At 48.2% G+C, this 14,680-nt stretch overlaps 1 protein-coding gene across 3 annotated transcripts in view; it reads right to left on the minus strand.

Annotated features, from left to right (window-relative positions):
* The window catches only part of RNASET2 (ribonuclease T2), a 172,011-nt gene that overhangs the window by 110,784 nt on the left and 46,547 nt on the right, over positions 1-14,680 (minus strand). For all 3 annotated transcript variants that reach the window (XM_083176384.1, XM_083176386.1, XM_083176385.1), the window contains one exon: positions 2,933-3,032. In XM_083176384.1, coding sequence (XP_083032510.1) covers positions 2,933-3,021 — 89 coding nt within the window. In that variant the 5' untranslated portion in view covers positions 3,022-3,032. The remainder of the gene's footprint in view (positions 1-2,932; positions 3,033-14,680) is intronic.

The following is a 14,680-nucleotide window of genomic DNA, read 5'->3' on the forward strand; positions in this document are numbered from 1 at the left end:
CATGGACACTGTATCAGTGTACCGCATGGCTGAGCTCGCCATGCTTCTGAAAGTGGGGCAGATGTATTAAGCCTGCAGAAGAGATAAACTGGAGACAAAGTGAAAGGCGATAAAGCACCAATCAATTCCCAACTGTCATTTTCAAACACATTTCATTGGCTGGTGCTTTATCTCCAGTTTATCTCTTCTCCAAGCTTAATACATCTGCCCCGCTGTGCCCTGCTGCACTAGACACGCTATTATATTTTCCCTACATGCCCTAGTGGATGGTAGGGTATGAAATACTGCCTGTCAGCACAAGTCAGTTAAAAAAAACCTGAAAAGTTCTTGTCGACCTTTTGACTGTCGATCTTCCTATTGTGGACCTAATGCTTGTGTCGACCTTCGGACCCTGTCGACCCTAGCCATCTTCAATTATTTCATAGACAACCTAAACCCTGTAGCCTATTATTGGTCGACCTTCACAGTGTCAACCTAGCGACCGTATACCCCCACCAGATAAATTGGACATATAAATAATTAGGGGCCTTATTCTGGTCGGTGCGGCCGGAGCCGAATATGCGGCCGGGACCGTGTCTCCTAAACCCCGCCTTTCGTACGGATCGCTCGCTCCGTCTGAATGCGGTAAGCCGCTGACCGCACGGAGCACAGGTGTATTTCTCATGGATACACCTCCTCCATCTCTTGGAACCTCCCCCATCATTCGATGGTCGCAGACCATCGAATGCAGGACCGAGTGGTCCGCCAGCTCCCGCAACCTCAGACCACACGGGCATTTCTCCGTGCAAAAGCAGGGATCTGGGCGGGCAGCTGACATCCGGCAATGTCATATGTCCGTCCCCTACACGTGCGTCACGGCCGCATTACCATACGTACGCCCAGCGTTTTTATGGGAACGCCCATGAAACGCGGGGTGTAAACATATGGTAATGAGCAAACAGCCCTTCACGCCCCTCTCCACCCCCTGTTCGTAGTGTACACATTTCATGCGGAATTTGGACGTGCGTCCCGTTCGCACATGCGCAGAGACGCCTCTGCACATGCGCAGACACAAAACATCGGCGGCACGAACGCACGAGGACATTACCGCACCAACCAGAAGAAGGGCCTAGGTGTGCAGCCGGCTGTAGTGTCACATTTGCACAGCATAATAAATAAAAAGAAAAAAACGCAACATTAACATATACTGACGGTGGCAGAGTCCAGAATTAGCCTAGGTGATAAAAATAGAAAGTGTAAAATATGTTATCTCTCCTCAATCATGAAATGTATCCAATAGCAGTGGTAATGATTAGAGAAAGTGCCCAATACTAGTGTCATATACGTGTATAGAAATGTTGGTTTGCTGCAGCCACAAAATGAGTCTTGCAGCTTTAGCCCCAGCTCGGTACACATTCCACATTGGGTATACCGTATGCCAGTGGTTCCCAAACTTTTTCAGTCCAAGGCACCCTTTGGGTCTCCATGACTTTTTCAAGGCACCCTGGACAACTGAAGGCTCGATTCGACCAGCAGCAGGTAAACACCGCCACGCCAAGCTCAATCCCCCTGCTCCTGTGCACAGGTGCCAATGAATTTGTAGCCGTGTGCACAAGGGGAAAATTACTCCCCATCGAATGATTTTCCCCCTGCCTGCAAGCACTGAGTAAGTCTAGCGTTGTGAAGGCCATAGGGAGGAGGCCGCTGACCTGATGTCAACGACCCTCCCTCCCACCGGCTTGGAAACACCTGCGGTTTCTGGGGAAATCGCAGAAAATGCCTGGTTACAGGGTATCAATCACCCTGCAAGAAGCCAGTGGAGGCAGCCTTCGTATCTACAGCTTGCGCATGTGCAAAAAGTACCATGCACATGTGCAGTTCGATAATCGCTCATGTGAATTCACAGCACAGTTAAAAGGTCTGAATTGGGCCCCAAGGGCCCTTCCTCATATAAATCACTTATTATAGCATGTCAATTCTCTACTATGCAGCACCACGACCCTCCCTTTTGCCAGCTTGACCCTTTCTATGTATAAATCACTTATATAACATTTCTAGGTACAGGGGCAGAGTGACATGGGAAGAGTGACATGGGCAGAGCGGGGCAGTGTGACATGGGCAGAGCGGGGCAGTGTGACATGGGCAGAGCAGGGCAGAGTTATGGGCAGAAAGACATGGCCAGAGAGGGGCAAAACAGCAGAGAGGGGTAGAATGACAAACAAACATGGAGAGAGAGATGTACATGGGGGGGAAGACAGTGGTAATTCACTCGGCCATTTATTAAAAATGCACCTGGTCACCCCTCTCCCATGCAAGTAGCCCCAGGCAGGAGAGACACAAACTTGCTGTGGACTAGAGTCTCACTGACTGAGAGGAGCTGCCTACAGGTGCCTGCTGCAGCTCCTTGTAAATGTCAGGAGGCTGTGAGTGGGAAGCTTCCAGCAGGCTCCGGCGGGCGGGTGGGAGGTCGCGCTAGCTGGCTCATTCTGTAGTACAGTGAGAGGGGGGGGGGCAATCCTGGGACTTGGGAGTGCTTGGAGCAGTGGGGGGCAATGCATCTAGCGGCACAGCGAGCAGGGAGGAGCTACAATGTGGATGGGGGAGACAATGAAGATAATGCCCCCTCGAAGACTGGAGCCCGGCAGCAAATTGCATCCGCCCCTGGCTCCCCCCCCCCCCCCCCCTTTTACCTCCTCCTCCTTCTTGCTGCCGGCTGAATCCGCACCCCTCCTCCCCGTTACAGCATACTGCTCACTACCGAACTCGGCTGGCTGCCTTTGTGCACACTGGCCGCAGCACCCGTCACACCCCAGGGAGCCACGGCACACAGTTTGGGAACCCCTGCCTTATGAGTTATAGTTCATGAACAATATTGTTAAGGATTTTACCTTGAACTGCCTGGACAAACAATATAGTGCATACACACTGAACGATATCAGGTATTTTTGCTTACCTGAAGTGCCATGAATCATCCATGTAGCTGATGTGCATGAACAATAGGATGGACATGAGAATCACAGTGTATCGAAATGAAGATTCCATACTGAAAGATCCTAATTTAAGAAAACATGATGATATTACAAAACCATGTTAAAAAAACCTGATAACAAGCATATCTAGACAATTTTTTTTTTTTTTAGGTCACAATAGACTATAAAACAAAAAAAACACTGTTAGGGACATTGACCGAAAAGAACATTCATGATTCAACAAGCTGAAGAGGTTCTTACAACCTAAATGCTTTTGTATACATTTGACAGGTATAAAGGCCACCATACATAAGAACAAGTTGAACCCAATTCTCCTAATTGCCACCCGGCAGCTCCCCGGGAGGCTTGCATACAATTTTGGTACTTGATGTGCCATTTTTACATGTGATAGTGGGGCGGGCGGAGAGTGCTGAGCGACTGCGGGCGGTGATCAACTGGACGGGTTAATCATTTCACACTTTTTAAAAATTTCTAATACCCCTGTGCTCGTACTGCTGATCACCGCTCCCGCCGCCACTCAACACCCGCCGCCTGGAGGTCGGACATGCAGAAAGGTGTGTGCCAGAGGTGTGGTACTGCTGGCACACACCTCGGAATCAGACTAGATACGTAGGGGGTGCTAAAAAGCACCTGTGATGCGCCGCTGATGGGTCCAATCCCACAGATTGAACCTTCACCAGGTTCAGTTTGTAAGGTTCGACCCCATGCGCACGGGTCCGCGCATCGGGTCGGATGAGGTGTCAAACATCCGTTTTAGGCCGATTTCTCGGCCCAATCCGTCGGAATAGCCCCTTAAGGCCCACTAATTGCTTGCAAGGAATTGCAAGCTAATTTGCTTGCAATTCCGCATGTCTTAAGTAGTAGATATATCTGAAGCTGAACTGCATATATATTTACAGATAGATTGGGCAGTGTGTTCTCCATACACGCTGCCCAATCAATTGGGTTTGAGATCACAAATGGGTGGACGTAGCCCACTGAGCTGTCAATCACCAGAGGCTCCAGGAGCGTCTGTATGAGTGGTCAGGGGATCGCCGGTACACACAGCCAATATTTCTTTAGATATAGTGGTGCACAGCTGATGCAATATATCTGAATGACGCCATTCACAGATATATTGATTGTACACACTGGCCGATGGTGCATCAATATATCGCCCTTTCAATTGGCCAGGGTGTATGATCCTTTAGAGACTTCAACCCAAATGGGGGTTTAGGGTATACTTCTGCTAATGGTGTGGTATACATTTTTATTGGGAATTATTAGCCAAAATGCCTGGGAGGAGTTGCTCAAAATCAGTAATAAAACCTAGAAAGCCGACGCAAGGAAAAGACCGACATTGGCATGTATTCTATTCAATGCTCCTATGTCGCCGTAAATAACAGTGAGTGTGCATGTTTTTTGGAGAGTAGTGAACTTTTCTCTCCTATTTTGTGCTTCCCTGTATTCAGCTCTGTTGCTTCTCCAAAAATATTTTGCGGAACTAACTCAGTTCACCCTGCACTTCTCCCCGGTGTTCGTAATGTCTGTTCAATGGGGATTTTAGTGTCTCTCTCTAAAAGTGTAATTAATGCACAAATTGCGAGTCCTGCTGGTTTCTTTTTTTAGAGATCTTCTCCATTTTTCCCTCGGCATCTTTTTTAGGTGAACTGTAAGGTTATCTTTGTTAAAGTTGTTATTTTTTTTTGTTTTTTATGGCTTATAAAAAAGAAAAAAATGTACTCTAATGTATTTATTGCAAGTGCCATAATGCTGTACTTATATATTAATTTATTTGGAATTTAATAAGTTATTTTAATGGTAACCAATAAGAAATCATTTTGGAATGCTCCTAGTAATTCCCCATACTTCCTCACCTAACCCCCAAACAGGCTTTTAAACACGCTAACAATTATAAAATAAATTAAATAAAAACACAGGGCAAAGAAACAATGCTAAAAGCACAACACAAGGATAAAGGCCAAACAGAACAAAATACACCCGTCTGCACAAACCCAATTAAAATTGTCACACAGCCATTTGTTGTAAAATAAATACTGAACAAAACATTAACCTTTCTAAACCTTTGTAAAAAATACAAGTCCACAAATGCGAGGAACACGTTGCTGAGATGAACACCCTGCTCAGAAATATCCCAGTCTGACCAGCTCACGTGGAGAGCAGGAGAAAACAGATGTCTCCAGTTACAGCACTCCCATTTGAACTCGCATAATTATGCTAAGTTCGCAAAAGGGGCCGGCGAGCTGGCCACAAGTTGAATACTGAGGAAGTCAGAAATGAGGAGATAAGAAAAAGTGCTGAGCACTTCAGCGAGATCACAGGGACACAGAACAGTGAGCGGTGAGCAAGACTCTCAAAAAACATTGAATACTACATGGTCGGCACACGTTTTTCATGTTTTTTTTGGGGGGGGGGGGACCAACTTTGTTCATACTTTACATCCAAGTGGGCATATAGTTTGATTATAATAGTGTGTCAAGCAGCGAGGCACCATGCAGAAAAACCGCGGTACACTTATTTGGAGTCCTTGTCGACAGACACAAAAATTTGAAAACTCATGCTGACCTTCTGTTAATGTTGACCATTTATAGGTGTCTATCTAGTCACTGTCAACCATTCATTTTTGACCTAGTGACTGTCGACCCACTATACAATAACCAAGCAGTCTCCACTAGCACTTTCTGAGAGTAGGCTAAAGGGGCCAACTATTTGTAGTTTCACTTACTCCACAACATGCTAAACACTAGTCCGGAGCTTACAGTGTGGTGTGCCCAGCATGATGTTTCATTTACATATTTCTTACATTAAAGATGACTGTTATTCAAAGTTCTATTAATGTTTGCATACATATTTTTTTATTATGGTAATTTTATCATGTCATAATATGAGCTACCAACCGCCCATAAAGTACAGTGGGAGCCACTCCCATCTATCTCTATAATAGGATTAAGTCAGTAATTGGATTACTATGCTAAACCCCTACTCTATTGTTCTATGTATTGTATTGCAGCTGAGAACAATAGAATAGCCATGGCTAGCCATCCTGAGCCATGGCCAAAGGAAGACAGATGAGACAGGCTCCTACTGTAATATAGGGCGGTAAAACCCCAGTTTTACAGCATTTTTATATGTACAGATGGAGCCGGGCTCCCTCTTGCTGGCGAATCGCCAGATTGTCTCCGTTGGCAATCCGCCAGCGGCGAGGCGCTCCATCTGACTGAGACGCGCGTGCGTCTCACATGCACGCGCGTCTCAGTTTCCGGGCGGCGGGGCGACGGGAACCCTGTCCGTCTCCACTTCAGGGAGATGGACAGGGTTAGGGGAGGTGGCGGGGGGGAGAGGGGAGGCGTTGGGGACCCCGGGTGACTGCCGGCAAGCCGGCAGGGACCCGGGGGAAGCCTTTCGCAGATCAGATGGCGGCTGGCGATTCTGCCGCCATCCCCTGCAAAGACGGCTGGTCTTTGCAGGGGATGGCGGCAGAATCGCCAGCCGCCATCTGTACTAATACCCAGCCGCTGCATCACCACAGGACAGGGTATCGATACCCTATAGAAGCCTATGGGCTTCTATCGCCGCCCACTGCAGACTCCTACCCTCCCTCCCCGTCCTCAGTGCTGCTGCTCCTCCTCCTCCCCCAGCAGCATTTCACAGCAGGGGATGTCCTTCCAGCTGCAGGGGGAAAGAGGAGACGCCGGGGACTGCCGCAAAGCCAAGGAGGAGATGGAGACCCCCCGCACACAACATCACAGGAGGCCTCTGTCACGCACTGCGATGCAAGCTGCATATGTTAGTACATTACGGCCCATAGAGAGAATTGTGCACAGAAACATATCTGCACGATCGTTTGCATTGTTATGATCGCCACAATACCTATATTTTGTATTTCTTTTGTAAATTACATCTTTTTTTTTTAAATGGGTTATACTTTAAGAGGAAGATTGTGAGCAGGAAAATTTCAGGGCCATAGGTCTGACAGTGTTATTACTGTACATATGTGGCAACTAGACAGCATTTGTGGCAAAACAAAGCTTCTGCTGATCCTCCGAATCAATGCTTTTCAACTACAGTCCCCAAATAGGTCATGTTTTCTACATTTTCTTTAATTGCACAGAAGTGATTTAACCTACTGTATTAATTGTTCCAGCTTGTCTCACAGACAAAAAACTAATACTGTATGTTATAGATATTTGTGGAATGGATTTGAAATCCCGAGCGCCACAATTTTATTTATTAATAGTTTCTAGTTTTCTCAGTATAGTGCAAAAAATTCCATTGTGGTCAGTTGTATTAACCTCTCTCTCTCTAATGCTTGTTATACAACATTTCCCACTTCTCCTACCATAACGCTGAGAAGCAGGGACTTTTTTCACCATAATGTATTATCTTGCAGTTAGTGAGTAACATTAATCGTTAACTCACCTCTTATCCTTTGTTTTTTTTTTTGTTTCCATATTAACGCCTCCTTCTCTCTGCACTGAGCATGTGTGCCTTCTGGCCGCATCTCCCTACTGGAGTATATAGGGCCTCCTGCAGCAGCTCCTTGTCATTTTTGCTCCAGAAGCAGCTCCCCGCTCTTCTGATCAGAGCAGCCGTACTCCGCTGCAGCTAGTCCCTCCCTGTCCTCCTGGCCATGGCTGCAGCTCCTTGTCTCCCTGGCTGCTTCCCCGGGCTGCGGCAGCTGCGCCTAGTCCCCCTGCCTGTGGTACTTTTTCCTTCTCCCCCTGTCCACGGCTGCAGCACCTTGGCTTCTGCTCCCTATTCTCCAATTCTGCCTCCGGCTGTACCTCCCTGTCCTCCAGCCACGGTATCTGCTTTTCCTTTCCCTTCAGCATTCTCCTCAATGTACCTCTGGCGGCATCCTGTTTTAGCTCCACTTCTGTCTGCCCGCAATAGCAGTGTCCCATGACCCCAGGTCGCTGCTTCCCGTGCACCCCTGGACACTGCCGCAGTCGCTGCTTCCAGTCGCCCCCCGTTCCTGGTTTCCCTTGCCTGTTGCAGCAACCCCCTGTACCTGCTTCCCCTGGCCGCGGCAGTCGCCCCCCATATGTGGTAGCTGCTTCCCCTGCCCAGGGCAGCCGCATAGAGATCTTTAATTAAAAAGAAAGAAAAAACCTTCAATATCACCTCAACGCTAGTCTAGGGCTGGCGAAAAGGACAGAGTGGGCTTTACATCTGGGAAGGCAATAATACATTGCCTGAGACGTAAAAAGCAATAACTAAAAGCAAGAGGATAGCACCTGAACTTAACGTTAAAGGCCCCTTTCATACATTTGACTAAAATGGGGGGGGGGGGGGGGGGGGGAGACCTTTTACTGGCGTTAGTGCTGAAAAAGCACATAACGCTGCTTGGTACATCTGCGAGCGAGCGAGAGCGAGAGAGATACAGTGCTCGAAGTGGGCCGGTATACACTGGTATTATATACAGGCACTTCTTCGAGCACTGTTTTTTTTCTTTTTTGTTATTGCCGCGCTGACGGCCGTGACCTCCCCCACCCCTTCAGTGGCTATTAGCCTGCAGGATGTGGGGTGCGAAAGGGAGCGATTGTCCCCCCTAAGGTACTCCCAACTCAACATGCTGGACACTGCTCCTGTCACTAGGCAGGAGGTCGGGCAAGACGGGGGGGCCGCCAAAGGAGAGTTCCGGATCACTGTACTGCTGATGCGGCGTGCACGGCGCCGACCACGTGGCCGGCGCTCTGCTGCTCGGCACCAGAGGAAGAACAACTGCAGTGCACCGGGACCCTGCTGTCAGTGCTGAGACCCTTCTCCCACCGCAGCCAAAGTTGATGACACCAGCGCTGAAGCCGAGCCCCTGCTGTGGACAGGGGACCCGCTGCTGCCTTATTAGAATTGCCACTCACTGTGCTCCCAGGGCCGGTGCTAGGGTGTTCGGCGCCCTCCTGCAAACTATAAATTTGCGCCCTCCCAAACTACACCACACCGGTAGCACAATCTTATTCACAATAGACACCACAGTTCCCCTTCACTACACAATAATGCCCTTTACACATATGCCTACAGTAGTAGTGTCTCTTATGCACAAAAAAAACCCCAGTCGTAGTGTCGCTTATGTACATAATACCCACAGTAGTAGTTTCGCTTATACACATAATGCCTCAATAGTAGCACAAATTATACACATTATAATGCCTGCAATAGCAGCGTCCCTTACACACATAATGCCCACAGTAGTAGCGCCCCTTATAAACATAATGATGCCTGCAGTAGTAGCACCTAATACCCCTACTAGTAGCTCCCGTTATGCACATAAAGCTTGCAGTAGTAGTTCCTCTTACACATAATGCCCACAGTTGCAGCGCCAGGCAGCGCCAGGCAGCGCCACTTCGAAACATCAGCACCACTTACATATATATATATATATATATATATATATATATATATATATATATATATATATTGCCCACAGTAGTAGCACCACTTATACCAGAGCTGGCCTTAGGCATAGGCCAACTAGGCAATTGCCTAGGGCATTTGGAATGCCCAGGGGCATCAGCAGCTTCTGCTGATTAAAATGATATGCAGCATGCCTATATTCTGTGTGTGAGTGAGGCTGTATCTGCATATGAAATAGTGTATTCATGGAAATCACTGTAACATAGCATTCCATATGCAGGTACAACCACAGTCGCACACAGAATATAGGCATGCTGCATATCATTTTAATCATCAGAAGCTCCTTGTGTGTGCTGGTCATAACATTGCAAATAAGATGAATTTTCAGCAAAAAAGGCACCGAATGTGTGCGCTGGTTCTATTTAAAATATTGCGGGTAGGGACACCAAAATGATGACTGCTATGATGAGGGTTGATGGTGCTGGGAAAGGGGAGCAGGGTCAGAGACGGAACTAGTGGCGGTGCTAGGGGGCAACAGTCAAAATCTTGCCTAGGACGTAATTTAGGCTAGGGCCGGCTCTGACTTATACACAGAATGCCAGCAGTGACGCATACACATATACTGCACCCAGTAGCAATGCAGCTTACACTCATAATGGCTGCATAAGTTGAGTCCCTTACACATAATGCCCACACCAGTAGCACCCCTTATACACATAATTCCCATAGTAGTTGTGCCCCTTATAAACATAATGCTCTCAGTAGTAGCACCCCTTATACACATAATGGGCCTCATTCTGGTTCATTAGCAAAAGAAAACTCTCTCTACAATGGACAATACCATGGGGGTCATTCTGGTTGATTCGCAAGACTGCAAATTCGGCGAATGCAGGGCTGCCCGCAACCCCTCACAGTGTGTGTTCCCATGCACAGGCTGCGAGTGTTTAACATAACATCCATTTGCATGCAGCGGGGAACACCCACATCTTTCGATGGTCGCCAACCTCCGAAAGATGTGGAAGGTGCACGCTTATAAAAGTGACTTTGAAGTCACTTACATATGCGTGGGATGGAAATGGGCAGGCAGCTAGCATTCGGTGATGTCAGCTGCCCTCGCACCTGTGTCAAGGCCTCATTAGCATGAGAACGCCCAGCGTTCTCATGGGAATGCCCATGAAATGCACCTGAAACATATGCTAATGGAGCTACCCGGTGCCCGCCCCCCCCCCCCCCCGCTGGCTGTCCTGGGTGCGTGCACCATGCTTCTGCACATGTACAGAAATGCACACCATTGGTCTTCATGTACCCACGGGGGATTCAAATCAATGTGAATAACCCCGCCATGTGCACTGCAGGTGGGGCAGATGTAACATGTGCAGAGAGTTAGATTTGGGGGGAGTTTGTACTTCAGACTGATATCTATATTGCAGCCAGTATTTACTCTGCATAGAAACAAAATAACTCACCCAAATCTAACTCTATCTGCACATGTAACATCTGCCCCACCTGCAGTGCAGCATGGTTTTGTTCATTAAATAGAGAATTTGCTTTTGCGAATGAACCAGAATCAGACCCAATATCCACAGGAGAAGCACTGCTTACCCACAATGCCCCCAGTAGCAGCAGTGCCACTAACACACATAATGCCCATAGTAGCAGCACCGTTTACACACATAATGCCATAATAGCAGCACCATAATGTCTGTAGTAGCAGCGCCGCATACACAAATAATGCTCTCAGTAGCAACACCGTTTACACACATAATGCCCTCAGAAGCAGGGCAATTAACACAGTTTGCCCGCATAATGCCCTAAGTAGCAGCTCCCTTTTCACACATTATGCCCATAGTAGCCTATTCTATACGCACAGGGGAGCGATTTTTAAAGACTCTGCATAAGTAATTATGCGCGAGCAAAGCCTCAGTGTGCGAGTGGGCACGGCAAACTGATTATTCGCCGGCCACTCACACACAGCAGTGCGGGCGGGGGCCGTGGGCCATCGTCGTGCCCATGGGAACGCCCAGCATTTCATGGGCGTTCCCATGGAAATTCAAACATGACGCGGGTGCAGTGGGCAGGCAGCAGATGTCAGTCAATGTCAGCTGCCCACCCACGGCGCTCGCAGATGTAAGACACCAGAGAGGTGTCTTACAGCTTTGAGCACTTGCAAAAATCAATCGATGGTCGTCGACCATTGAATGATTTTGACCCCACACACAAGCGTGCGTGGAAATCAGCGTGCGAGGTAGGGCAGACGTTCGTGCGGGTGCAGGACGGCGTTTAGAGAACCTGCAAAGCTGCATATTTCGCAGCTTTGTGGGTCCAACCAGAATCAGGCCCAATGTTCCCAGTAGCTGCACCACTGTCCCACACCACAACATACACACACAACACACACTCATTATCTCGCTGATTGTCTCCACTTACTTAATGAAGCTTTGCTGCCACTGTAGTCTGTGACACACAGGAAACACTCTCCCGTGTAGCTCCGCCCATTTTCCACGTAGCTCCGCCCCTTTTTAGGGAGCCGCGGCGCTGACTTCACTTTCTATTTAGTTAAAAAGAACCAGTGCAAGGGTTTCCTAGCTGCCGGCGCTGCTGCCCTGCCTGTCCTATGCTTTGACAGGCAGCAGTAGCCGGCAAGAACAACTGAAGCAGGGCAGAAATCAGCGGGGATGCAGGCAGGGGAAGAGCGCCTCTTTAGCCTGGCGCCTCCCTGCTTTGCATCCTTCGCTGAGCGGGTAGCGCCGGCCCTGTGTGCTCCATCTCCCTCTCTCTCTCTATCTGTCTGTTCAGTCTCTCTCTCTCTGCACTAACTACCCACTGGGGTAGGGGGGAGGAGATAAATATGCCCAGTAGGTCAGAGGTTTGGCACATACAAGGGGGAAAGTGTGACAGGGATAGTAGGTGAGTGCGTATATGGCCATACCTAATGGATGCTATGTATGTTTATTATGGCAATGCAGGGATGCAGTTTACACACCACGGCAACTGCTGGAGCTGGGGACTTAGACCCGCCGTGGCCGGGACACAGTACACCTGCCACCACCATTGCTGGAGCCTGCTGGAGTAGAGGAGATCCACTACTTCTAACGCAGGTAAGTAATGGATCTGCCTGTCCTTGGAGGGAGGGAAGAGAGGGGAATTAAAGTGATCCCTGGCAACTCTTCCAAACCATTGCGCATCCCATCTTCCCTTCTACCCCCTCCTCCACTCCTTGACCCTCCTACTCCTCCTCAGCTCCTCACCACCGCTCCCCTTTTCCTCCTCCCTCTTCTTCTGCCCCTCTTCCCCCATTCTCCTCACCCTCTCCTCCTTACCCTCATCAGCACTATAGGTGGCATTATATGTGTAATATATGTGTAATTGCCACGCCCCCTTTTATGTGACCATACCCACTTTTCTGGAGCACGCGCGCAGAAATGCATTGCTATCTTTCCATACCTCCACTTAAAAATTTCCACTTCGACCAGTGTGTGTGTGTGTGTGTGTGTGTGTGTATATCCTGATGAAGATGTGTATGTAATACATCCAAAATGTTTGATCATATCTGCAGTCTTGTCCATTATTGCCTCTGGGTGCCGCCGCTTTGTACAATATATAAATATATATATATTAATATATAGGGATCCAGGCATCTGTGCACACTCCTATCCAAGGAGATGGGTGCTAAAAAACCATGTAAAATGTATTCAAGGTGGACAATTAGAGGCAAGCACACCAATTAAAGTTGAAAGCATGAAAAGTCTTTATCAAAAAGGTGAGGGCAAAAATCCATCTTGCAGTACAATCATGGGACCTGCCCCATCTGTGTGTGTGTATATATATATATATATATATATATATATATATATATATATATATATATATATACACACACACACACACACATACACATACACTGTATATATATATATATATATATATATATATATATATATATATATATATATATATACATATATATATATATACATACATACATACATACATACATACACACATACAGATGGGGCAGGTCCCATCTTGGCAGGGGATGGCGCTGGCATCGCCAGCCGCCATCCCCCGCCAGCGCCATGGCGATGGTGAGAAGGGGGCGCGCGCGTCCCCTTCCGACGGCGCTTCCATCCGTTCCCCCGGGTCCCCGCCGGCTTGCCGGCGGTAACCCGGGGTCCCGCCACCTGCCCGCATCCCCCCCTAACCCCCCTAACCCTGTCCGTCTCCCTGAGGCGGAGACGGACAGGGTTTCCGTCGCGCTGGTGACGGAGACTGAGACGCGCGTGCACGTGAGACGCACGCGCGTCTCAGTGTATTCGCTGGCGGGTCGCCAGCGCGGACGTTCTGGCGATCCGCCAGCCAGGATGGGACCTGCCCCATCTGTATATATAATTTCGTGTGGGTGTCCGGCACTCCCCGCTCTTATCATGCAATACTGCTGCCCGGGTGCCTTCCTAGTGGTATGGTGTCCACAAATATTTTCTTCAAAAAAGCAGGCGTCACTCCGGGGCTTTAGGTGAAGCAATCAGGTGAAGTTTATTACTTCCACGGTCTACGCCGTTTCGGGTATTTAACCCTTCGTCAGGACCATAGGAAATCACAACAAAACAGTGTAACAACAGTGAATCAAAGAAAAATCAACTTACATATAGGGGACCCGCCGTGCAGCGTCCTCCTCCGTCTGAGAGTCCTGATGACGACTTCCGGTTGCTCCCGGAAGTGACCCGGCTGTCCTGGCTGCGGAGGAAGCCGCACTAGGGAAACAGTGTACACACTAATTGAATCTGGGGCCTGATCTATTAATTGGAAGCGCAGGTCCCTGCCCGTGTGGGTTAAACTATGTCGGCAAGACAATCTGTACGATAAAAGAGCGCATGGCAAACCACAGAACTGCCATACGTTCTGCCATCGAGAAGGGCCAGAGCGAGCAGACGGTGGCCAGACATTTTTTGGAGGCCAGACATGGAGTGGCAAACCTGCGCTTCCAATTAATAGATCAGGCCTGATTCAATTCGAGGGGGCGATAGAGGTAAAAGACTCCTGCAAATCGAGAGCAGGTGGATCCACACACTGGGGACTTTAAAACCAGGAGGTCTCAATGAGACATTGAACCTTGGCAGTTTTTTGTGATAACAAAACACAGCCTGTAACTAAAGGATGGGTCCCGGTGGTTATGAGATAAAACAAGCACATAAACAAGAATTAACAAAAAGATATTAAATATACAAGAAGGTAGATAAAAATATGTTTATAGTAATAACAGTAGTTGCTGTATATATCTCATAGCTTTAAGTGGCATGTAACAACTTTTTGATATGCCAATGGTACATTAGAGCATTATAAGGAACAATAAGGCATGT

This window comes from Crinia signifera, chromosome 3 (genome assembly GCF_055691185.1).
Source record: "Crinia signifera chromosome 3, ASM5569118v1, whole genome shotgun sequence".
Classification (NCBI taxonomy): domain Eukaryota; kingdom Metazoa; phylum Chordata; class Amphibia; order Anura; family Myobatrachidae; genus Crinia; species Crinia signifera.